Source organism: Lipotes vexillifer, unplaced genomic scaffold (genome assembly GCF_000442215.2).
Source record: "Lipotes vexillifer unplaced genomic scaffold, Lipotes_vexillifer_v1.1 scaffold1241, whole genome shotgun sequence".
NCBI lineage: Eukaryota > Metazoa > Chordata > Mammalia > Artiodactyla > Lipotidae > Lipotes > Lipotes vexillifer.
This window is the reverse complement of record NW_006786552.1, coordinates 412196-435602: the sequence shown is the minus strand read 5'-3', so window position 1 is coordinate 435602 and position 23407 is coordinate 412196. Positions and strand designations below refer to the sequence as shown.

Here is a 23407-nt window from a genome sequence, read left to right as displayed (position 1 = left end):
GGGCCTCTCACCGCTGTGGCCTCTCCCGTTGCGGAGCACAGGCTCCGGACGCGCAGGCTCAGCGGCCATGGCTCACGGGCCCAGCCGCTCCGCGGCACGTGGGATCCTCCCGGACCGGGGCACGAACCCGCGTCCCCTGCATCGGCAGGCGGACTCCCAACCACTGCGCCACCAGGGAAGCCCGATAGTCAACTTTTGTAAACACACACATGCATTTTAAAAAATGTCTGAAGGAAGGATACTAAAACATTGATAATGTTGGGAGCAAGATTATGTCTGATTTTATTTTCACTTATGTGCTTTCCTGTATTTTCCAATATCTTGCCTACAAACATGTACTACTTTATAACCAGGGAAAAGGAAATAACACATTCTTAAATTTAAAAAGGATGCAAAAGATAAAGTAGGAGTCAATCTTTTCAAAAGAGTATTAATTTGGACACACAAAAAGCAATAAAACAGTAAGCCCCCTGAGTTGCTTATTATATTCATGCAGTCTCTCAGCTATCCATAGTTTAGGAAAGCCCAGCTTTTTGGCTTACAGTAGACAGTACTTAAACATCACAGCCCCCTTATGGCAGGTACTCAAATTTCAGGACCAGTGCCTAAGAAAGTCATCTAGAATGTGATGACAAACATCTTAGCTCTCTTTCAAATCAACTTTATATCTGACTGAATTTCTGGAGTCAAATAGTTGTCCAAGGCCCTCTGGAACATTCTATGGTGACACACCGTACAAATTCTATAAGCTGGTGTATGTGTTACCTAATCTCTGTGGAGAGCTGATTTACTTCTCTTTTTTTTCTCTTAGCACTTTGAGGACAACTTTCCTAGGGGACTGGACTTTTCCATTTGTGGGTAGGATTTAAAGTCGAAGGGTAATGAACTGTGGAAGATCACCAGACCAGGAGGCTGAATGCTTGGGTTTGAGACCTGGCCCCATCATTTGATTCCTTTTCCCTTGCCAGCAAAGCGAAGACAGGAGTGCCAGCCCTTCTCGCCTTTCAGAACTTCTGTAAGAACTGAGTGAGATAACATATGCAAAAGTGTCCTGAAAGCTATAGAATGTTATACCTGCATAGGGTATTAATCCTTTTTAATGACAAGCTAGCCTGGATTTTTAATAACCTAAGACTTAAGGGGGCTATTGATTGTACAACTGCTGGGGCCAGTCCCTATGAAGGGCACAAACTCTTTTGCCTCGTGGAGTCATTTTCTCCTTAGGCAAAACCAGGGATGGCAGGAACAGGGTGCGTGCCCACCTACCTCTCAGCTTTGACCTGTGTGACCCTCTCCTTGCTTCTTAAACGCTGGCCATAGAACAAATCTTTCAGTTCCTGGAATGTGTGGTTCCCCTGGGCACTCTCTTCTCTGGGTGTTTGTTCTGCCTGGAACGCTCCCATCTTCCCCATCCCTTTAGCTCCCCTCCTGACCTGATCTCCCAGAATAGTGTGGTCCCTGGTCAGCAGCAGCCACATCACCTGGGGCCTTGTTAGAAGTGCACATTCTGGGTCTCTTCCTCGCAACTAATGCCTGAAACTCTGGGTTTGGGACCCAGCAATCCGTGTTTTACAAGCCCTCCAGGGGATTCTGATGCCCCCTAAAATTTGAGACCACTGCCCAGCAGCGACGATTCTCAACGATGCAGCACATTAGACTCATCTGGGACGTTTGAAAACTGCTGATGCTCAAAACCACACTCTAGACCAATTAAATCAGAATCTCTAGGGGTGGGATCCAGGAATTAGTATTTTTAAATCTCCCCAGGTGATTCCAATGTGCAATCAAGTTGGAGAAGCACTGCCTGGGCTGAATTAGCTGTGTCTTGTGTTCCCACAGCACCTTTTCTGTGACACTCCTGAGCACAAGGGGTCTGGTTTACATCACCAGGACCTGTCACACCACGGCACACTGAGTGCTGATAGACTGGATCCAACCAGTCTAGATTAGAGGGCGTGTTAGAAGGATTAATTTAAAAATATGAATACCAAAGGATTTCAACATGGTGTTATCCAAAATATGGTTGGGGCAGTAGAATGGCAACATCATAGTAAATTCCATAGCATTCAGGATGAAGAAAGATGGTCCTTTACATAGACAGGAGGATAAAAGTGTAGGAACAGCCCCCTGGGAACATGACCCACATCAAAACCACAGTCCTCAGTCTGCCTCTTTCTTCAGCCATTCTTTCTCTCACGTCCTTACACACACAAGTGAGCTCTGTGTACCTGGTGTGTGTGTGTGTGTGTGTGTGTGTGTGTGTGGTAAAACAGGTGAACTCCAGACCCCCAAATTAAAAAAATATCAAACTGAACACATTGTTTGCCCTGTGTTTCAATGGCTGCTCCATTCAGGACAGACTTAATATCCAGAGAGCCTATCTCCTTTTACCATTAAGATCTATCTTTTTAAAAAAGTACCAGCTGATGACTTTGGTTAAATTCTCATTTGACTTAGAATGTCATTTGGAATTGAGGGGTAAAACCCATGAAATGAAAATGTGGATATTAAAATAGAGCAGAAAATGGATTATTTTGGTCCTGCCAAAAATGCAACTGTTTAGAGTAAAACATAATAGCATATTCTTTGGAAAAATTATCCAGGGGAAGAAACCCCAAAGTTAGCTCTTTTTTTTCCTTCCTTGGCAATTCTTCAGCCACCAAATGCAATGCCTGGCACTCCATAAATGCATGGGGGAGACTAAAATGTTAACTGGTGGTAATTCATTTCAAAATGTTATAAAATGCTTTGCTAGTTTTGAAATGTTTCTGCTGTATAAAAAAATTAAAAACTAAAGTCCTTCTTTTTGATGTCCTTACCTTCTGAAAGTGTTTTTACTTGAGATGTGTGTGCAGTTGTGCAAACATGTGGGCACATAGGCTTATGAATGAATATGTTGAAATTTTTTGCTGTTTCCATCTATTTTGAAAAATAAATCTTATGCACAAACTTTTTACATATCCTAATGGCCTTTATTATGTAAAGAAATCACATTCATTCTTCATTCACTTATTCATTCATCCAGTTGGTCATGTCTTTCAACATTATAGCCACATACCAGGCACTATGTTAAGCCTGGGATATATAATGGTGGCCTAGGCAGGCACAGTCCCTGTCGCAGCATTGCAGACCATATAGTGATGTCAGCACCTGCAAAAGTCATCTATGACATTCTTTTGCTTCTGGGTTCTTGAGTCATTGCTGACATGATGTGTGTGTATCTTATTCCTGATACCATATTATTACATCATTGTTATCTTGATACCATTATCTATATATATGGCCGTGCCATGCAGCATGTGGGATCTTAGTTCCCAGAAGGGATCAAACCCGTGCCCCCTGCATTGGAAGCACTTAACCACTGGACCAACAGGGAAGTCCCCCCATTATATTATTTTTGATACCATTTTTTTCTCCCACTCTTAGATGAACTTTCTAAGCAAGCTACCTTCCAGCCTTATCGGTACCTCCAAAAACAAGTGGCCATCAAAATCCAAGAATCAAATCTGTTGATAATTATAGTAACACAAATCTCCCCAGATGTCTCCTTGGAGAGAACACATGATACACTACATAATTTGTGGATTTAAAATGTTTATGGTGCTTTAATAGCTAGCTCCATGAAAGCTAGCAGCTCAAGCACATTTAAAATTAATAGATTCTGTCTAGTTTGCCTATTGTTATTTTGAAGCCTGTTAACAGAAGAGAAATTATGCAAATGGCTGTCAGGTTGTCGCTACTACGCTCACATGGGGAATGAGCTGTAACTCGTTTCTTAGATGAAAACACTCAACTGGAGGCGATCAGGCTCTCAGCCATTTGCAGGAGCATGTCCCTTCCTTCAGACGGTCCATTTTGAGCTAACAAGTACTGTCAGGGCTGCGGTAGCGGGTGGGGAGGATGGGAAGGAAGGATGGATAAGTTACTGGGGTGCTGTCATCTGGAAGGGCCCAGGGAAAATCCCTGGTAAAGATGTTTTAGCTGGTCCTCCTTCGCTGGTGCCTGGGCAGGCTGTCAATGACCTTTGAAACTGTATGTTGCTGGCCTTCCTGTTCCGCTCTTTCCTGTGAAAACTGCCAGGAATCTCTCTCAAAGAAAATTTCAAATTTCACCCCACTACTTAAGAACCTGGTGTGGCTCCCTATCACCTCTGGATTCAAATTTTAGCCCTCCAGGCTGCCGGAAAACTGCCATCAACTGATTTCTGTATACTGACTCATCTCTTGATTATGTCTGTGGCCCTTCTACTGGAATCTGTTCTTTTTTGTATCCTGTTCATTCATTCATTCATCCATCCATCCATTTAGTCATTCAGCGAATAGATGGGATGATCAATCAGTTCAGTCCAGCTATGTTATGATTCTACAAGCTATAATATGAGAATTCTCTAAACTACACTCTTACATCTGCATCCTCTGAGAGCTGTTTCTTGGCCCTGTATTTCCTTCCTGCCTCATCTACATGAATCCTGTTCACTTTTTCCTTCAAAACTGTACCTAAATTTATCTGCTCTGGGAAGCATTCCGCTGGAGGTCTTCGTCCTGGGTTGAAGAGACTCTTCCTCACAATTTATGGATCTAGGTAATCCAAGGTTATTTGCTCTTGCTGCCTGCCGCTTTGCAGTCTTCAGCTATATCACAAGGGCCTGCGTGTCACCTGGGCTGGCCAGAAAAGAAGCTCGCTGCAGGCAGGTAGGCAGGTCCTGCCTTCCTGTTCCTAGCTCCCCCTCTCTCCTCTTAGCCCAGAGCATGCTGCTGAATGCTGTTCAACAGTCACTTTTCTTTCTTCAGGAATTCAGAAACTCATGGCATTTCCCCCAGGTGCAACTGCAGCTCAGAAAAGTGAACCTGCCTGTAGGCCTTGACTGAGCTCTTTACTCAGGAAAAGATGATTAGCTTGATTGTGCAATGTCTGGAATGAAGGGGCATTGCAGCCTGAAGTTGCAGGAATACAACATTGGAAATATTACAGGATGTGCACTTGGAGCCTGGGAGGATGGTTTTGATTCTGCTGCTTATGCTGGTAGGAGACACTAAATAGATCAGGTTCACTACCAATTAGCATCACGTTAATCTTGGCTAATAGTGAAGCACCCCCAAGGATTTGGTAGATTTATCAGCCGCTCCCACAATAGCCCTGTGAAGCTACACCACTTGGAACCTGGGTTGGAAGAAAGTCCTCTGGTGACGATGTATTGTACATTCTGGTCCATGCTTTCCTCAAAGACGCCATTTCCTGGGCCTGAAGTGTTTGGCTGTTTTTTGGAAGAATGACAATCCAATCTCAGATAAGCCGGATTCAGAAAATAGGTCATCAATGTGAGTTGCAGTTATTTTCCTTCCAGCTTTCTTCTGTGCTTGCTTTCAATTGCTTTTCTGCAAAGGGCAGGCGCAGCTGCCCTGGCTGGTGGGCAGAAGAGGGGGGTGACAGTTACTCTGGCCTCAGACCCTTGTCAGGTACCACCCAGATTCCTGGGTCCTCAAGACTAGCATCTGCCTTTTTTCTGGGCTGTTAAATTCCCATTAAAGGAGCGCAGAAATACTCTCCTTGAGTATTGATTTTTCACACACACACACACACACACACACACACACACACACACACACACACAGCATAGTTCATAGCCACTTGATTTGCCACCTGCAGTTTATAATAGAATGGACCTGTGGGATTATAAACCACTTTATTTCTGCACAGAATTTCTCAGCTTGAGGCCAAATTGAAGGGCATTAGTCATCAGTAACTTGCAGTTGCTTTTAATGTATTTCACTCAGGTTTAAGGCATCTAAAGCTAAGATAAATTTCCCCATACATTGGTGAGGAAGTGAAAAATCTGAGCATTTAGTTAATCATTTGTCATGGCTGTGGGTGTGTATTGTTCCTTAGTGCCTGCAACATCGTGACTGCTTTGTGGTTTGGGGACGACGATTTGAACGATAGTAGATAAATTCAATTATGCCATGATTCTTTTTTTCTCCGAGTATTTGTATAGGTTTAAGGTTTAAAATTCATAGAATGCTAGGGAAGGGAACTTAGAGAAAAACCTAGAGATCACTGGACTCGCCCAGGGAGCTCTGTCAAACATCCATTCCTGGTCTCTCCCCTGGAGATCAGGTGTCAGCAGCTCTGGGTTTGAGCAAGTTCAGTGAGCGGTGCCTGGGGCACACTTCGGAAAACAGTGATTAGTTCAACCATCTCATTTTTCAGAAGAGGAAACTGAGGCATAAAGAGGTGAAGAGACTTAAGACATTCGGCAGGATTCCAAAAATACGAGCTTGCCTCTCCAGACCAGGTCTCCTGGTTTCCGGTTGAGTGCACTTTCCACCACCCAAGAGAAGAAAGGTCTTGTTCCTCCCGCTCTAGAATTCACCTGGCTCCACTGCTCAGCAGCCACTGCGCAGCAGCAGCCCCGCCTGGCGCGGAGAGGGGAGAACTTCCGGTTAGGACCTGGCTTCTTCCTGCTTTCTTGCTTCGGTCGTCGCCGGGGAATCCCCTTGGGCCATTCCCCGTGCAGTCGCCCAACAGGGTCACCTTCTGCCCAACCCGAGGTCTCAGGTAAGACTCAACGGTTGAAAAGCGAACGAACCAATTTTTCACTTTTCTGCTGCTCGGGGCTCTGTACGAGGTCCCCTCAGGGCTGGTCCCCCACAAAAGGCCGCGGCGATCTTCCTCCTTGCACCCATTCCAACCCCGACCTCCGTCCCTCTGAGCGTGACTCTTCCCTGGACTCCAGCCCATCCGGCACACTCCCTCTCACCCCTTGGGTTCCGCAATAAACCGGGTGGTTCCAGAAGCTTCCTCTGAGGACGAGACGTGTGAGCATAGCCGTGAGTGATGGGAAGGAGGTCGGCGCGTTGCCCCACGGGAGTGGAGTAGGGGATGCTTCCCATCAGCTACCGCCTCTGGCGGTGTGAGCTCCGCTTGCCGAGGGGACAGCGGTACAGCGACATGGTTGTGACGACGCGCCAGTGATGAGAGTTCGAGGTCAAAGAGGAAAAACGCCCTAGGCGATGAAGGGCCTTGTGGGCCGTGGCGGGAGGTGGGATCCTGTTCTAAACGCAGTAGCATTTGGTGTAACTTTAAAAACAGATTTTGCTTGTAGCTAAGTGAGGAACAGACTATTGGGGAGGGGGAGCAAGAACAGAAGCCGGAGACAGGAAGGGAGGCCGTGACTGTGGTCCAGGTGGGGACCCGGGTGGCTTGGACCCCTGGAGGAGGTGGCAGGGCTGCATGTAGTGCCGTGATGGAGGGGCCTGGCAGAGGTGGTGAGGGGTCCTTTTTCTAAGATGCCCGAAAGGCTCCTCGGGGGCTTGTGGTGGCCCCTGGTGGTGGTGGTGACAGGTATCTGGATTCAGGAATGTATTTTTAGAGTAGAGCTGACCAGACTTATTGATTGTTCATAAAAAGTGCTTATTAATTATATTTGTGAAGTAATTTAGACCTTGTTAGAATAAGAAATCTTGTAAATTTGTAAGATTTCCTTCCCATCCACATATAGCCCTTGATGATGAAATCAGATAGTTTTCTGTTTTGTTCTCTGATATAGCTTGGTGACTACCTTGGTCTGTTCAGGCTGCTATAACAGAACAGCATAGACTAGGTGGCTTAAAAACAGAAATTTATTTCTCACAGTTTCTGGAGTCTGGGAAGTCCAAAATTAGGGTACCAGCATTGTTGGGTTCTGTTGAGAGCCCACTTCTTGGTTTGCAGACTGACACCTTTTTGCTGTGTCTTCACGTGGCAGGGAGAGAGCGATCATCTCTCTTTGTCTCTTCTTATAAGGGCACTAAGCCTATTCCTGAAGGCTCCATGACCTAATCACCTCTCAAAGGCCCCACCTCCAAATACCATCACGTTGGGGATTAGGGCTTCAGCATTTGAATTGGGCGGGGGGAACACAAACATTTAGTCCATAGCAGTGACTTTTTGCCATGGAGCAAAAGATTTCACCATAGAAAAATGGCATTATTTCTCTAAGTAAAAACAAGGATTTTACAGAACATGTTCTGTTTATTAATGCTTTTTTTTTAACTCATAATTTTTGTAAAGTATGGTCACTTCCACAAATTAGAGTCACCTCCTTTCATCCATATTTACCTGGAAATGTATTTTTAGGCAGCTAATTGAGACTTTTTCATCTACAGGAGCTATTTTGCAAATGTTAGAGGCCTGAGTGACAATGGCTTTATCACGAGCCCATGAAACTATGACTTTTGTCTGATTTTTCTGTAATCCTTAAAAAAAAAATGTTTGGCTTGTACCCATTATCTTTCCCTGCCACCCTGTGAGCACAGGGTCCCTGCAGCTCAGGGCCATTCTCCAGGCAGAGTGACAGTCTGCTGGGCCCAGCTGCCCCCCAAGATGCAGTTCTGTGGACAGGGCTGACCACGCCACCTGGAGGCCATTTAGGAACAATTGCTTTTAGCTCCCAGTTGGGGCGGTTCAAGTCCTGGCCATACTCTCACCTGGAGCCTCCTTTTTGAAGACAAAATTCTAGACCTTTCCTTAACCCTTCTCCTCCTTATCCGCTCAGGGGCATTTAGCCCCAGTATTAACCCCACTTCTCAAAACTGCTCTCTGTTCTCTCCCTACCTCCCCGTCAGCCCCTCCTGTGGCTCCTCTTCCGTGCCCTGCACCCGCACTCAGTGGACAGATTGTGTGAGATTCTGCCCTTGCCCCCTCTCCCCCACACGCACCTCTGCCTTGGGAACCACAGCAGGGTCACAGGTAAACATGCCTCTCTACAGATTGTTCTGCAGTCAGTTCTCCAGCGCAGCCTCTTTCCTGAGCTCCAATTCCGCCTTCTTGTCGCTTATCCTTCAGCTCGGCAGGTCCCCAAAAGGACTTGGAGTCTCTCCCCAGAACCACGCCTTCTCCAGGGCCCTCCATTTTGGTCGACTGTCTCTTAGCTCTCCAGGCTCAAAACTTTAGCTGTTTTTTAATTCTGCTGTTTCTTTTCATTCTACAGCCTATGTTTTAGCCCAAATTTGTTGACTCTGCTACTATTAATCTTCTCCCAGGTAGCCCTCTCTCTCTTCCTGAGACTTCTACCTTAGTACAAGCCCTCATAATTCTAACCCAAATCCACAGTAGCCTTCCGGTTCATCTTCCTAATTAGAGTCATCTCCTTTCATCCATCTTTACATGCTCCTACCAGGTGAAGCTTCCTAAACGGACCGTTAGGTTACTATTAGGTTTGGAAACGTCCATAGCTTCCCACTGGCTAATAATAATAATAATTTATTGAGAGCTTGCTGTGAACCAGGAATAGATCTAGGAAGTTTACATGTATTTGCATGTTTATCTTAATCCATAGAACAAGCCCATAGAGAAGGTATTCTTATTATCCATATTCTACAGAAGAAGGAACTGAGGCACAGAGAGGTTAAGTGACTTGCCTTTAGAATAAGGTTTACACAACTAGTGGGGTTTTCAAGGCCTCCAGGATTTAGATCCAGCTCTACCATTCAACATTCTGCCAGTGTTTAGTATCTGTTTTATGTTGGTGACTTAATAGAGCTCATATCCTGTGGAGTGAAACAATAGTAAGTAAACAGATATATAAATAGTATCTATAATAGTGCTGTAGAGGAAATAAACAGGATTATATGAGAGAGAATAATAAGGAAAACTACATGGGGTGGTTTTAACTCATGTCTACTGGTGTTTCTCAAAGTGGAGGTGGAGGTGGAGTTGAGTGAGAAATAACTGCTTTAGAATTACTTGAGGGTTCTTGCTAAAAATACAGATTTATCCATCCATCAACTCAGAAGTGCTGGGAGTGGGCCCAGAATCTTCATTATAAATATGTTGTGGGTCTCCTGAAACTCCCCCAACCTTTGTTCCCATCCTGAGTCCTCCATTTTTTAGTCTCTCCCTCTGCTCCCTGTGCCCGGCATGCCTTCTGCCCATCTCCATGTCTCTAGCTCCAGCTTCCTCTTTAAGGCCAAGTCAAATGCCACCCCTGGATCCTCTGGGCTGGATAGACTGTTTCCCTCCTTATGGGACATTTGTCACTTTCTATTTTGCAGTGTAGTTACTTATATTCAAGTATTCCAGTAACTATAAGTAACTATATGACTCTATTCAAGTAAATATACTATGTAGTGTATCATGTGTAGTGTATACTTACTGCTGTCTAGTGACTTGTGTTCAAGTCGTATCCTTTCACATACTGAACAGTATGCCCCCTTAGGTCAGGGCTGAATTTGATTTATTTTAGAGTCTCTCATTGACTTGCTCAGAGTAGGTGTCAATATGCATTTTGTGGAATATCTGGCTAAGCTTAAGCCTAGCTCTCTTTGGACTTTGTCCTACCACTTGACCGTGTTCTAAATGTTCCGATCATAGCACGCCTACCTTGTACTAAGACTGGACAACCAGTTCTGTACTCAGCTTCACCTCCCAAAGTGAGGGAAACACTGAGGAGTGATGAGTGAGAATGAGCAATTTCCAGCCAGCTACTGTGGGTGCATCCTGACAGTTTGTTTTAGAAAGGGTCCCAGAACAGTATAGTTGATGAGCGTTCCCTATGACCTATGTATTCAACAAACATCTTAGATAGAGTGGAAAGAGGCTTCCCAAGTACATGGCTCTGGGAAAATAAAAAAGTCCATTGTGATCACACCTGCTAGAATTGAGGAAGACACTGTTGCTTCTTTGTTCTTGCCAATAACTTTGGCTGTTCTTAAGGGACCTCCAAGTGACATCTCCTTCAGTCCACCTGCCATGCAGCCACCAGAGTAACTTGTTAGAACATAAGTCAGATCATGTCCTGCCTGCTCAAATCCCACCAACAGCTTTCTATCTGTCTAAGTAAAAGCCAGGTCCTTACCTTACAAGGCTGATGAAGACCTACATGATCTTCTTTCCCCACCCCATATCTCTCTGACCCCAACTCTTACTTCTCTGCCTTGCTTATTCCACTGAAGCTGCACTGGCCTCTTGCTATTCCCCGGGTAAGCCAGGCAAACTCCTGCCTCAGGGCCTTTGCACTTCCTATACCCTCTATCTGGAATGGCTCCCACCCCCACCGCCTGGCTAAGAGTTTTACTCTTTCACCTCTTTCCTCTCATTTCTCAAATGCGTCCTGCTCAATGATACTTCTCTGGCCATGCATTTTAGGATTGCAGTTCCCCTACCTACCACCACTCTTTCTATCCACCTTCCCTACTTAATTGTCTCCTAGCAGTCGATCACTACCCATCATCTGTTTATTGTATTTATTTATTTTGTTGATTCTCTCTCTCCCCCTACTAGAATGTAAGCTTCACTAAGGCATGGTTTTAGCCTTTTTTGATCATTGCTGTATCCTCAGCACCTAGAACAGTGCCCAGCACTTAGTAGATGCTCATCAAATATTAGTTGAATCAATGAGTCATAGTGGGGTAAACAAAAAGATGTAAATCCTGGCTCCCAGCTTAACTTACTTAACCTTTCAATGACTCAATTTTCCTATCTGTAAAGTGGAAATAGTAATAGTTACTGTCTCATGGAGTTATGGCACCTGGCATTGTGTCCAGCATCTAGTATTTACTCAGAAAATGTTCTCTATGATAGAAGAGGTTTTACTGGTTACTAAAAGGGTATGTAGTGGTGATATTCCACTGTTTTCTCACGAGTGGATTTTTCCAAGATGTGATAATAAACAGTGTGTTTTGTGCTTTCTGTTGACTGGGACTACCACACAACTCTGAAAGGTGCGTACTCATTATTTCTGTTTAATGGATGAGGAAGCAGAGGCACAGAAGTTTAAGCAATTCTCCCCTTGCCAACAAAGCTAGTAAATGTAAAAGCTGAGATTTGAACCCAGGGCTGGAGACCACAGTCTTCACCTTATTTTTCACTGCTTCTCAGTGTGTGTGTGAGTGAAGCTGTTGGAAAAAAGAAGAAAAAGAGTGGCTGTCAGTTGCTTTATTTCCTCCACAGCAGCATGAGGCGTTGAAAGATAGATGGTGCTGGGTGTTCTTCTCACCTCCTCAATGGAAGTAATTCTTTTGCTCCAGTCAAATCTTGTCAGGGTCCAGCAGTTCCCTCTCCAGTGCCCATAGCTCACTCTGCAGTACCTTCAATTAATCCTTCTCACCTGGAAGCAGGGCCGGGGGCTGTCTGTGGTTGTCACAGTGGAAGGGGGGCTGGCACAGAGTGAGCCAGGGTGCAGGATCCTGATATTTGCAGGACAGCCCTGCACAGTGAAGGGCTTTCTTGTTGAAAATGCCCAACCTGCCTCCATTAATTTTTTCTTTTCTTGAATGTCTTTTCCACAATCCCCACTAATTCAAGGCATATACTTTCTTCAAGGGGCAGCTTAAGTTTTTGCTTTGGGACTCCAAGATTCAGCCCTTTCTGTTTAACTGCACTCATCCTCTTCTTTGGTTTCATAAATATTTGTTGAGTGACAGCTGATGCAAGTGCAGAGGGGACTCATATGAATTAGACAGTCCCTGTCTATAAGATGCCCAGAGTCTGTTTGGGTGTTGAGGTTTATCCACAGAGAAACACCACAGGACAGCTCCTCATATATGAGCACCATAGAGTTTCAGAGGAGGAGGTGCTGCCTATTTGTGGAGGGGTTAGGGAACATGAGCTGGCTCTTGAAGGTCTGGCAGGATTCTTGATGAATGGATATGGTGGAATGAGCACTCCTGGGGGTAGAAATCACCTGGACAAAATGACAGAGGTGTGGACGTCCAAGGATGGTTCAGGAAATGGCAAGGGGTTAGGTTGAAATTCATTATAAGCTTGACACAAGGAAATGAAAGGAGTTTTGACACAGGAATGGATGCTGCATTTAGGTTGCTTAAATATTTGAAGAATTTGGTCTTCATTTAATTTAGCAATAGGGAGCCATCAGAGGTTATTTGTTTAAGCGAGATTGTGGCATGAGTGAATTGATGGCTTTGGATGTTGTATCTGGTTGTGAGGTCCATTAGGGGTTGTAATAGAAGGAGACTAGAGGGAGGGAGACAAGAAAGCTTTTGTAGCCATCCCCTGTGAGATGCATAGAGGTGGCAGCAGCAGGGGTGAAAATGGAGGCACAGGAATGAGCAAAGAATGGACATGGCTTAGTGGCTGACTAATGTGAGAGTGAGGCAGTAGCTTGGGCTACCAGGAAAACGATGGGACCCCGATGGACATTGGGCATTGAGTAGTGGCTTTGAGGAACCACAGGTGGTTGTTTTAGTTTTATACGTGCTGTGTCTGAGGATTAGGGGGTGCATGTAAGTGGAGATATGTGGCCAGCAGTTAGTAATCCTGGACTGGGGCCAGAGGAATCGAACGAAATAGGGCTGGAAAGATGGCGCCACATGCCAAGGCATGATGGTTAAAACCTTCAGTGTAGATGAGCCATTTGGGAGACAAGTGGAGGACTGAAGGCAGGACTTCAGTTTAAATGTCCACATTAATGGGAGAATGGAGAGGCAGAATTGGAACCAGGAAAGTAAGATGTAAAGGAAACAAAGGGAGGGGAGTGTTTTAGAAAGGTAAAGGCAGTTAGCAATGAATGGCTGATGCCCTGGAGGGTGAGGATGAGGATTAAGTGTCTTGAATTTCATGACTGATAGAAGCCTTTGAAATAGCAATTCCGTAAGGAGATTGGGCTAGAAACCAGATCATCAGCCTTGTGAAACAAACAAACAAAGCCATTCATCTTTATGTGAGTGTATATGAGTGTGTGTGTGTGTTTGTATCTGCAATGATATTTACAATTAAGAGTGGTTATGTTTGGATGGTGGAATTTTATGAGTATTAATATTTTTATTCTTTTATTTGTCTGTATTTTCTTTAGTGTTTTATGAAACTAGAACTGTTTTTTGTTGTTGTTCTTTTTTTTTTGCTGTACACGGGTCACTGTCACTGCTGTGGCCTCTCCCGCTGCAGAGCACAGGCTCCGGACGCGCAGGCTCAGCGGCCATGGCTCACAGGCCCAGCCATTCCGCGGCATGTGGGATCTTCCCGGACGGGGGCACGAACCCATGTCCCCTGCATCGGCAGGCGGACTCTCAACCACTGCGCCACCAGGGAAGCCCTAGAACTATTTTTAAAACTGAGAAGACCTCATTGCTTTTTAAAATTCTGATTTTTAATCCTATGTTAAATAAACATTTACTGAGCACTTATTATACATTGGGTATTTGCCGATGAGGCAGAGAAAATTATTAAGGCATGGCCTCCTCTAGGAGTCACTGGTGGAGAAGACCAACATGTGAACAATAAATGTCAGGCAATGTGGTAACTCCTAGAAAAGAGTACATAATACAGTGAGACCATTAAGAAAGGGCACCTCTACTGGGAAAAGTAGGAAAGGCCTTCCAGAAGAGATGACATCTGTGCTGTCCTTGAGTGGGTTCTGTCTAACCATGTGCAGATAGGTTGTTTGTGAAGAAGTCAATTCCTACAAATGGGCCTAGTCTCTTTCTTACCAGCCTTGGCCGTTATATCACGTACTTGCTTATATGTTAGTTTGGAATTATTCTCTAATTTGTTCATGCTTATGTACTACGTGTTTTCTTATTTTGTGTGTCTCTGCATGTTTACTGTATTTAATATTTGTACTAATTTCCTCTGAAATTAGTACAAATACAAATTTGTACTAAATTTATACTAAATTAGTACAAATTTTCCTCACTGTTCGCTCTTCTGATTTCTTTTTAAAAGCTTTTCTCTAGCTTTGAAAGCATTGTTCTATGATTTGTGATTCGTATAGAACATACTATAACATAGAGACAAAATATTCTGAGTAACATACTCAAAAATGGATATCTTCATCATGAATATTCTTAGAAGTATAAAATGTTGCTGGACAAGTTTCTATTTAAATCATACTCGCTAGGCATGACTGACCGCAGGAGTTCATGGGGTACGAGCTTCAGACTGCTTTATTTTCAGCGAGGTAAGGCTGCACCTCCACTGTGGAATAACACAGGGTATTCAGCAGTGGTACAGGCCAGGCTTCTTTGGGGTTGTTAGGAACTAAAGCTAGCCTGTGAGGGACTCAGATTGGCTCTTGAGAAGGGGGTCTTCTTAGAAGAATGCAATAGGAAATTTCATGGATGTTTAAGGACAGACAACAAAGCTCAGCTGGCCTCAGAGGCCCTGGATACAGGATTCATAGGGAACCCACTCACCAGTCCTCTGTCAAGCACGGTGCTTTGGTTTTTTACTTCTCTGCTTTCCTGTTCTTCTCAAGATGGGCTTCTACAGCCTCACGTGGTTTTTGCTTTTACATGATTTCAGCATATGCATCTGGGCCAAAATAATCTCCTGTCTAGAGATCTCTTATTTGTTGAAAAAAAAAATTATCTTTTAAAATAAAATAATGTATTTCCCAGCAAAATATGACTAGTATAGATAAGTATAAAGTTTTAAAAAATTATGTTAATTTCTCTCTTTTCCAACCTCTCTGACTCCTGGTACCTTTCCCTAAAGTTTGAGTTTGTAGCCTTCTGGAAAATGTAGGAAGACACATAGAGAGAGATACACACACATAAACATATACATAAAATGGCTATAAATGTAGATTTTATTTTTACTTGTGCAAAAGTTACCTTTACACATTGTTCAGTACTTTTAAAAAAACTGTAATTGTACATATTGGCATTCTTTCCATATTAGTTGAAACCAGACTTACCTTCTTTCTTTTAAGTGGTTACATGTGGCTAGATGGTATTTCATTTTATGTAATTATTAAGATTTATCACACAATCTCTCCATAATGATGGACCTTGAGATTGTATCTTGTTTTGTATTAGAAACAATCTCCTTTTCTTGGCTAAACTTGTTTATTATTATCTGTTTTATTTTGTTTTTCCCCAGAGAACTATACCTTTAATTATGTATTCTATTATTTTTCTGTTTTGTAATTCATTAGTTTCTGCTTTTGTTTTTTCTTATACTTTCCTTAGGTTAATTTTGTTGATCCATATCTATCTTTCTAAAAAGAATGGTTTTTAAATTCATTTTTATTGTAATTTGCTTGGTAAAGTTTTACCTTGAGCCCAGCTTCTAAAGTTTTTTGCTACGTACTATCTTTAATATTGTTACTTTTTATATACTCTAATTTCAGTTTTAACTGTTTCCTTTGCATCGACATCTGAAAGAGCTTTAAAATTTTCAGGTAGCTAGGCTTTTTCTTGTTTTTATTATTAGTATTTAGTTTTATTGCAGTATGGTCTGGGAAGATTGTTCTAATTGCACTTTCCTAGAATGCATCAAGACTTTACTTTGTGGACTAATGTATTCTTTCTTTTTAAAATTAAATATCCCATCAGTGCTTGAAAAGAAGTCTTATGTTAGATTATGCACTTTGATATGTATCTACTGGGTTAACCATATTGATTGTATGATTCATATTTCATATTATTTTGTCTTCTTGTTCTGTCATGACTGACAATATCTGTTACTCTTATTGTGTTTTGTTGAGTTCTTATAGAGGTTTATGCTTTTATAAATTTTAACACTTTATTTTTGGTGCTGAAATATTTATAACACTCGTTACTGATTTAAACTTTGGTATTCTAATAGCATGTAGAACAGTACCTGGTGCATAGTAATTGCTCAATTATTATTACTGAATGTACTAATAACACTTTATGTTCTTTAATAGTTTTTGCCTTGAATTTACTCTTTTCTGATGTTAATCCTATGATTTTTTTGGTTGTTGTTACCATCTGACTGGCTTATCTTTGACCTCCTTTTACTTTTAAACTTTCTGAGTCATAAAGACTCCTAGATAGTTTATTTTAGTGTGGCTCTTTATAGATTTGGTTTGTTCTCATTAAAGAATCCTATATTTATTGATATAATAAATGTTTACATTCTTAATGCTTCTTAACTTACATTATATTTTCTATCTTTAATGCTCCCCCTGTCTCTTACCTCATGGGTTGTCTTTTCTTCATATGGTATACATATGTGTCTTTATGAGTAAGTATACATTTTAATGATAATGTTAAGGATTTATAGTCTATTTTTTGGTCTTTCAGAGATTCCTTTTATAACTTTGTAGAGTGGTTTTAACCTTTATTTATCAATTTATCAATTATTTACTGACTCAGTGACATGAGTGAGAAAATGAACACATAGGCTTTTTCCTTACTTTTGTCAATATTGTCATTTCACTTGGTTAATTTTATAATTTTAAATAGTATATTTAAATCTCAGTTTCTTGATTTATCATCTTTAGAAAGTAGAGAAACTTTCCCCCTCCCCTGAATTTGGTTTATTATTATTTTTTATTACTGAAATGTATAACAGTTCTCTCCATAAATGTACTTCATACTGCTGCTTTGCATCATTTCTAAATATAAATAGGTTAAGATATCCCTATCAGGCTTTCTACTAGAGCTCCACATTTATCTCTTTGTTTGCTGGGTTTTGGACTCGTCTTTTTTTTTTTTAAGTAAGACTCATGGAGTCACTGAGCTCTTGCATGTCTGAAAATGTCTGTTGTCTTTATACTTGAACAACACTTTGGCTAAATACAAAAATATTTGTTCATACTTTTTTCTCTCTCAGACTTTTGTACACATACATTACAGGTGGATTACAGATTTTCCTCTGTTGAGTATTGAGTGTTGATGTGGAGAGAAGCCTGAGTTTTTGTTCTGTTTTGTTTGCTTTTCATTTTGTTTTGGTGTGTGTGTGTGTGTGTGTGTGTGTGTGTGTGTCTCCTCTGTACCTGAAAAATTCTATCTATCCTTTATATTCAGTAATTTTACCAGGAAATGTCTGTCTGTCTGGACTGTTCATTTTGCCTTCTGAAGTACAAGGTATTGGACATTAGGGGCAGTCATGCTTGATGGATATTGACTTTGCTTTTCTTTCCGAAATATTGTTTAAAATGCTGTGCTAGCGTTATTCTACTTGGCAGGAGTCATCTTTTCCTACATATCTTTGGAAATGTAACTTGTTTTAGAATAGAGCCTGATTATTTCTTTTACTTCTTTTAATGACCCACAAAGCTTAGTTTGAGTAATGTAGGCAAAAGGTTCCTACTAAATTCTTATTGCATATATAAGTGATGAGCCTGGATCCACTTCCCTGCTGCTAATTCACCCTCTGTCTCTACTTCTCTCTAAATAGGGAGTGTTAATGAGGTTTTCCAGAATTTTGTCCAATCACCATCTGCCAAACTCACCACACTTCTGGGAGAAGAGAGAGAGCTGGGCTGAGAAGAGCAGTCATTTGTGGTGTCTTCCATCTCTCACTTTCCCCAAACGATACTTTTCAAAGATTGTGGCATGAAATTGTATCCCTTGTTCTGTTTGATTACTGCTGTACATTTTGTTTTGTTTTCTTTGCTGGATCTCCATTTTTTCTGTTAACAATGTTCATTCACTTAGTTTTAGGGAAACTTGATACCTAACTTCACTCTTCCATCTTACCCCAAAAGTCATAAAGCTTTCTTAAACAAGTTTAGAACCTTAAAAGCGAAGCTGAGCTTCTTATTCTTCCTTATATTTCTTGTAGATCCTAGTCCAGGGCTTGCATACAATTGGCATTTAATAACTACTTACTAAATGCGTAAGTAATAAATTTTATGGTAAGTTGGTCTAATCTATAACCTATTGTTGAGGTACAGTCACCTTGGAATCGCCAAGTCTAGTTTTTGATTAATCCACAGAGGTGATGGGCAAAGCACAAGGGAAGAGCAGTAGGACATGGAAAAAATGGCCACACTTCACAGTGAGGATGTTTAGTGCCCACTTCAACCTTGGAAGAACTGAGCTCATCTATTTACTTTTGACCCCTCGTGGTATATCAGCTCATAGGGCCTCTAAAAAGGCACAGGTGAATGAGCAGGAAATTTATTAGGAGTACTGTTTTCCTTTGGATTAGTTTTTTTTTCCTTCTTTTTCACTAAACATATCAGTTTTAAGGGCACCATGTGAAATTTGTTCTGTGGCTTCCTTTTATTGCCAAAGCCAAGGCTCACCTTGGACTATCCTTCATTTTTCCTCTAGGCCTTTCACCTGCTGCTTAGGGGGCCACCCACCCAGCTACTTAGTGGGTATGTGACTGCATTTAGCCTTGGGCAGGTTCAGCTTCATGCCATTGGGCAGTTTCTTTTACAGGGACCAGATGAAAAGATCACAGGTCTTTTTGTTCATTTTGGTGTCTGTATATTGATGTTGTTTCTCTCTTCCTCCTTCAGGAAAAAAGAACAGGAGTTGGACGGGCAGAAGAAGGTGACTTGCCTTCTGCCTATTGATTTTCCTGTGCCATTCAGCGGTTCATTAGTTTCTCCTAACTACAGTTCTGCATTTAGCGGCAGTTTGGGCTGGGACATTAGCCACCAAGGGGGACTGACTGTGTCTCAGTCACCTAGAGGTGAACTGGGAAGGTGACTTTCTGACAATATGAGTGTGGGTGCTTCAGAATCAAATGCCAGGGTGTTTTTCTGTTGGTCCTATATTAGTGGTTTACTGTTTCTTACATGAGTAAAGTTCTAGCCCACATGAAACTTTGAGACTTCTTAAAATTAATTAACTTATTTTTATTGAAGTATGGTTCATTTACAATGTTGAATTAGTTTCAGGTGTACAGCAGAGTGATTCAGTTATACAAACATATACATCTATTTGTTTTAGATTCTTTTCCCTTATAGGTCATTACAAAATATTGAGTATAGTTCCCTGTGCTATATAGTAGGTCCTTGTTGGTCATCTGTTTTATATATAGTAGTGTGTATATGTTAATCCCCAAATCCTAGTTTATACACCCCCCCTTTCCCCCCTTTTGTAACCATAAGTTTGTTTTCTGTGTCTGTGGGTCTTTTTCTGTTTTGTGTATAAGTTCATTTTTATCATTTTTTCTTTTAGATTCCACATGTAAGCAATATCATATAATATTTGTCTTTCTTTGTCTGGCTTACTTCACTTAGTATGATAATCCCTAGTTGCATCCATGTTGCTGCAGATGGCATTATTTCATTCCCTTTTATGGCCGAGTGATATTCCATTGTATAAATATACCACATCTTCTTTATCCATTCGTCTGTCAGTGGACATGTAGGTTGCTTCCATGTCTTGGCTATTGTAAATAGTGCTGCAATGAACATTGGGGTGCATGTATCCTTTTGAATTATGGTTTTCTCCGGATATATGCGCAGGAATGGGATTGCTGGATCATCTGGTAGCTCTATGTTGAGTTTTTTAAGAAACCTCCATACTGTTCTCCATAGTGGCTGTACCAATTTACATTGGTACATTGGTTGGGAATGTTGGTGGCACATTCCCACCAACACTGTAGGAGGGTTCCTTTTCCTCCACACCCTCTCCAGCATTTCTTATTTGTAGACATTTTGTTGATGGCTATTCTGACCAGTGTGAGGTGATACCTCATTGTAGTTTTGATTTGCATTTCTCTAAGAATTAGCAACGTTGAGCATCTTTTCATGTGCCGTTTGGCCACCTGTATGTCTTCTTTGGAGAAATGTCTATTTAGATCTTCTGCCCATTTTTTGATTGGGTTGTTTTGTTTTGTTTTTGATACTGAGCTGTATGAGCTATTTGTATATTTTTGAGATTAATCCCTTGTTGGTTGCATCACTTGCAAATATTTTCTCCCATTCTCTAGGTTGTCTTTTCGTTTGGTTTATGGTTTCCTTTGCTGGGCAAGAGCTTTTAGGTCCCCTTTGTTTATTTTTGTTTTTATTTCCATTACTGTAGGAGATGGATCCAAAAAGATATTGCTGCAATTTATGTCAAAGGGTGTTCTGCCTATGTTTTCTTCTAGGAGTTTTATAGGATCTGGTTTTACATTTAGGTCTTTAATCCATTTTGAGTTTATTTTTGTGTGTGGTGTTAGAGACTGTTCTAATTTCATTCATTTACATGAAGCTGTCCAGAGACTTTTTAGAATATCATCCAGGGTGGTAGTGGGGAGACAGTTCAGGGAGAGGTGGGGCTGACCACGTGTATGAATACTAGAATGTACACTGACATATGTTAATTACACAGAATTAAAAAAACTTTTTATAATTTCTAAAATAAGGAATTGAAAAACATACGAAAGTAAACATTACCATGAACCCTCATGTACTTAGGTTCAGTAATATTACCCCACGGTCAATCTTGCGTCATGAATGCCCCTTATTTTTTCCACTCATATTTTTCCAGACAGCATATTATTATACCTGTAAATATTTCAGGATGTATTGCTAAAAGATAAGGACTAAAAACACAACCACAAATACAGTTATCACAACTGAAACATAATTAACAATGTTTCTTTAATACCATCAGGTAACTAGTTGGTGTTCTAATGATCTCATAACTGTTATTTCTTTAGCTTGTTTTTGTGAATCCACCCTTTATTTCACATTTGGTATGTATCTTAAGCATCTTTTAATCCTGAGGTTATCCCTTTCAGTTTATTTATTTTTATTTGCCGTTTAGTTTTTGAAGAAGTTGGGTTTTTTGTCTGGAGAGTTTCTTACTTAGAGTCTGGATTTTGCTTATTGGGTTTGCTATGGGTGGTGCCTAGCATGTTGCCCTGACCTGTGTTATTCCTGTAGATTGGTAATCTAGATGCTTGATTAGATTCAGGTTTAATTTTTTTTTTTGGCCAATGTATAATGCCTGACTTTCTTTTTGTGATGCTAGAAATGTATGGAATTTAAATCTCTATGGTGTAATGTTTGATAAAACGTAAGCATGGAATATTTTGACTTATTTTAAAAAGTGTATCCTTTGCTGATAATTGAAACCAGAACTCCTAAGGAAGTCTTTAGACATTCAATCCTGATAAGATAAAGTAGCAGATGTGCTATTAGTTTACAGCCATATGGGAAACTCCTCACTGCAGTGTGAAGTGTAACCTGGGCAAGGTGCCCCTCTCTTGCGGTAAAGGGATCTGGAGCTGAGGTGTTCTGTGATGGAGCAAGACCTGCCCCTGCTGTTAGTTGCAAACAGAGGCCATTTTTAGTCCATTTGTACTTATCAACAGAAAGAATCTTATTGGCAGCCTGCTTTCCCAACTGCTACAAAGAGACATGGCCTCTGACTCTAGGAGTTTGCATTCTAAAAACAAAACAAAACAAAACAAAACAAAACAAGAAAAAGACTATTGTTCTTAACTTCCAAGGGACTCTGTTACCACAAGAATAAAGTCTCTTTTTTTCTTTCTGTTGAAGTATGGTTGGTTTACAATGTGTTAGTTTCTGGTGTGCAGCAAAGTGATTGTTTTATATATATATATATATTTTTTAATATATATATTCTTTTTCAGATTCTTTTTCCATCATAGGTTATTAAAAGATATTGAATGTAGTTCCCTGTGCTGTACAGCAGGACCTTGTTGTTTAAATTCTCTTACTAAATATCTATCTGTCTATCTATCTGTGTGTCTGTCTCTCTATTGACCTAAGTAATGAGAAGTTGGGTATTTCCTAGATATTTGGTTAATAGTGATGTGTGGGCAAAGATAGGGAAATATTCCTTTAATACCTGTGTTACCCTTATTTACTGGATGGGGATATCTTTCCTAGGTGAAAGATATCCCCATAGTGGGACCTTCCCCATAGTGGGAGGGTTTGGCTACCACAGGAAGATGGGAGACAGCAGAATCTTGCTCTGATTTGATCAGAAATCTCTTTGTGGCATTGACTTCCGTAATACCGTTACATGCAAAATCAAAGCATATTCATCAAGTCTTCACTCTAGAACAGCCGCACACACAGACACGTCCAGGCCCGTAAGACTTCTGAATTGGTGTGTAAATTGCATGAGTTTCCTCTGTGCTGACAAATGCCATCACTCACCTCTTCCCAGATAGATTTGTCCTTCTATTTGTTTTGCAATGAGAATAGCCCATGTAACTTGAGTTTTCTAGTCTCCTGAGGTCACCCTTTCATTTTGTGTCCAAATAAATGATGGAGGCCCCATCTGGGGAACTGCAGGAAGCCCAGGTACCTCTGAGGGGACTTCTGAGAGTTCTGTAGAGTCCTGAGGTCCCAGGTTCATCCCTCTCACTCCAGACTGCTCCTGGCCCTTCTTTGGTCACCCCTAGCTAGTTCCATGAGGCCCCAAACACAGACATGGGCAGAAGCACAGTCTACCCTGAGGTTAACATTCTGGCCAGGAGCAGCTTTTTGGCTGTCTGAAGGGCCACCTCCACGAGCAATTATCAGCATCTTTATAGGGCTATATAAGCATCCACTGTTCGGGCTGGATGTTAATCATCAGAGAGTTTATAGAGTCGGGTGTTGATTTTAAAGAGAGAAGGCTGGGGCTTCCCTGGTGGCGCAGTGGTTGAGAGTCTTCCTCCGATGCAGGGGACACGGGATCGTGCCCCAGTCCGGGAGGATCCCACATGTGGCGGAGCGGCTGGGCCCGTGAGCCATGGCTGCTGAGCCTGCACGTCCGGAGCCTGTGCTCCGCAACGGGAGAGGCCACAACAGTGA

At 41.7% G+C, this 23407-nt stretch overlaps 1 protein-coding gene across 1 annotated transcript in view; it reads left to right on the top strand.

Moving 5' to 3' along the window:
* Nucleotides 1-5171: 5171 nt before the first annotated feature.
* The window catches only part of MYO3B (myosin IIIB), a 428901-nt gene continuing 410665 nt past the window's right edge, over nt 5172-23407 (top strand). The window contains exon 1 of the mRNA XM_007459030.1: nt 5172-5318. Within this exon, the coding sequence (XP_007459092.1) occupies nt 5317-5318 (2 nt within the window). The 5' untranslated portion in view covers nt 5172-5316. The remainder of the gene's footprint in view (nt 5319-23407) is intronic.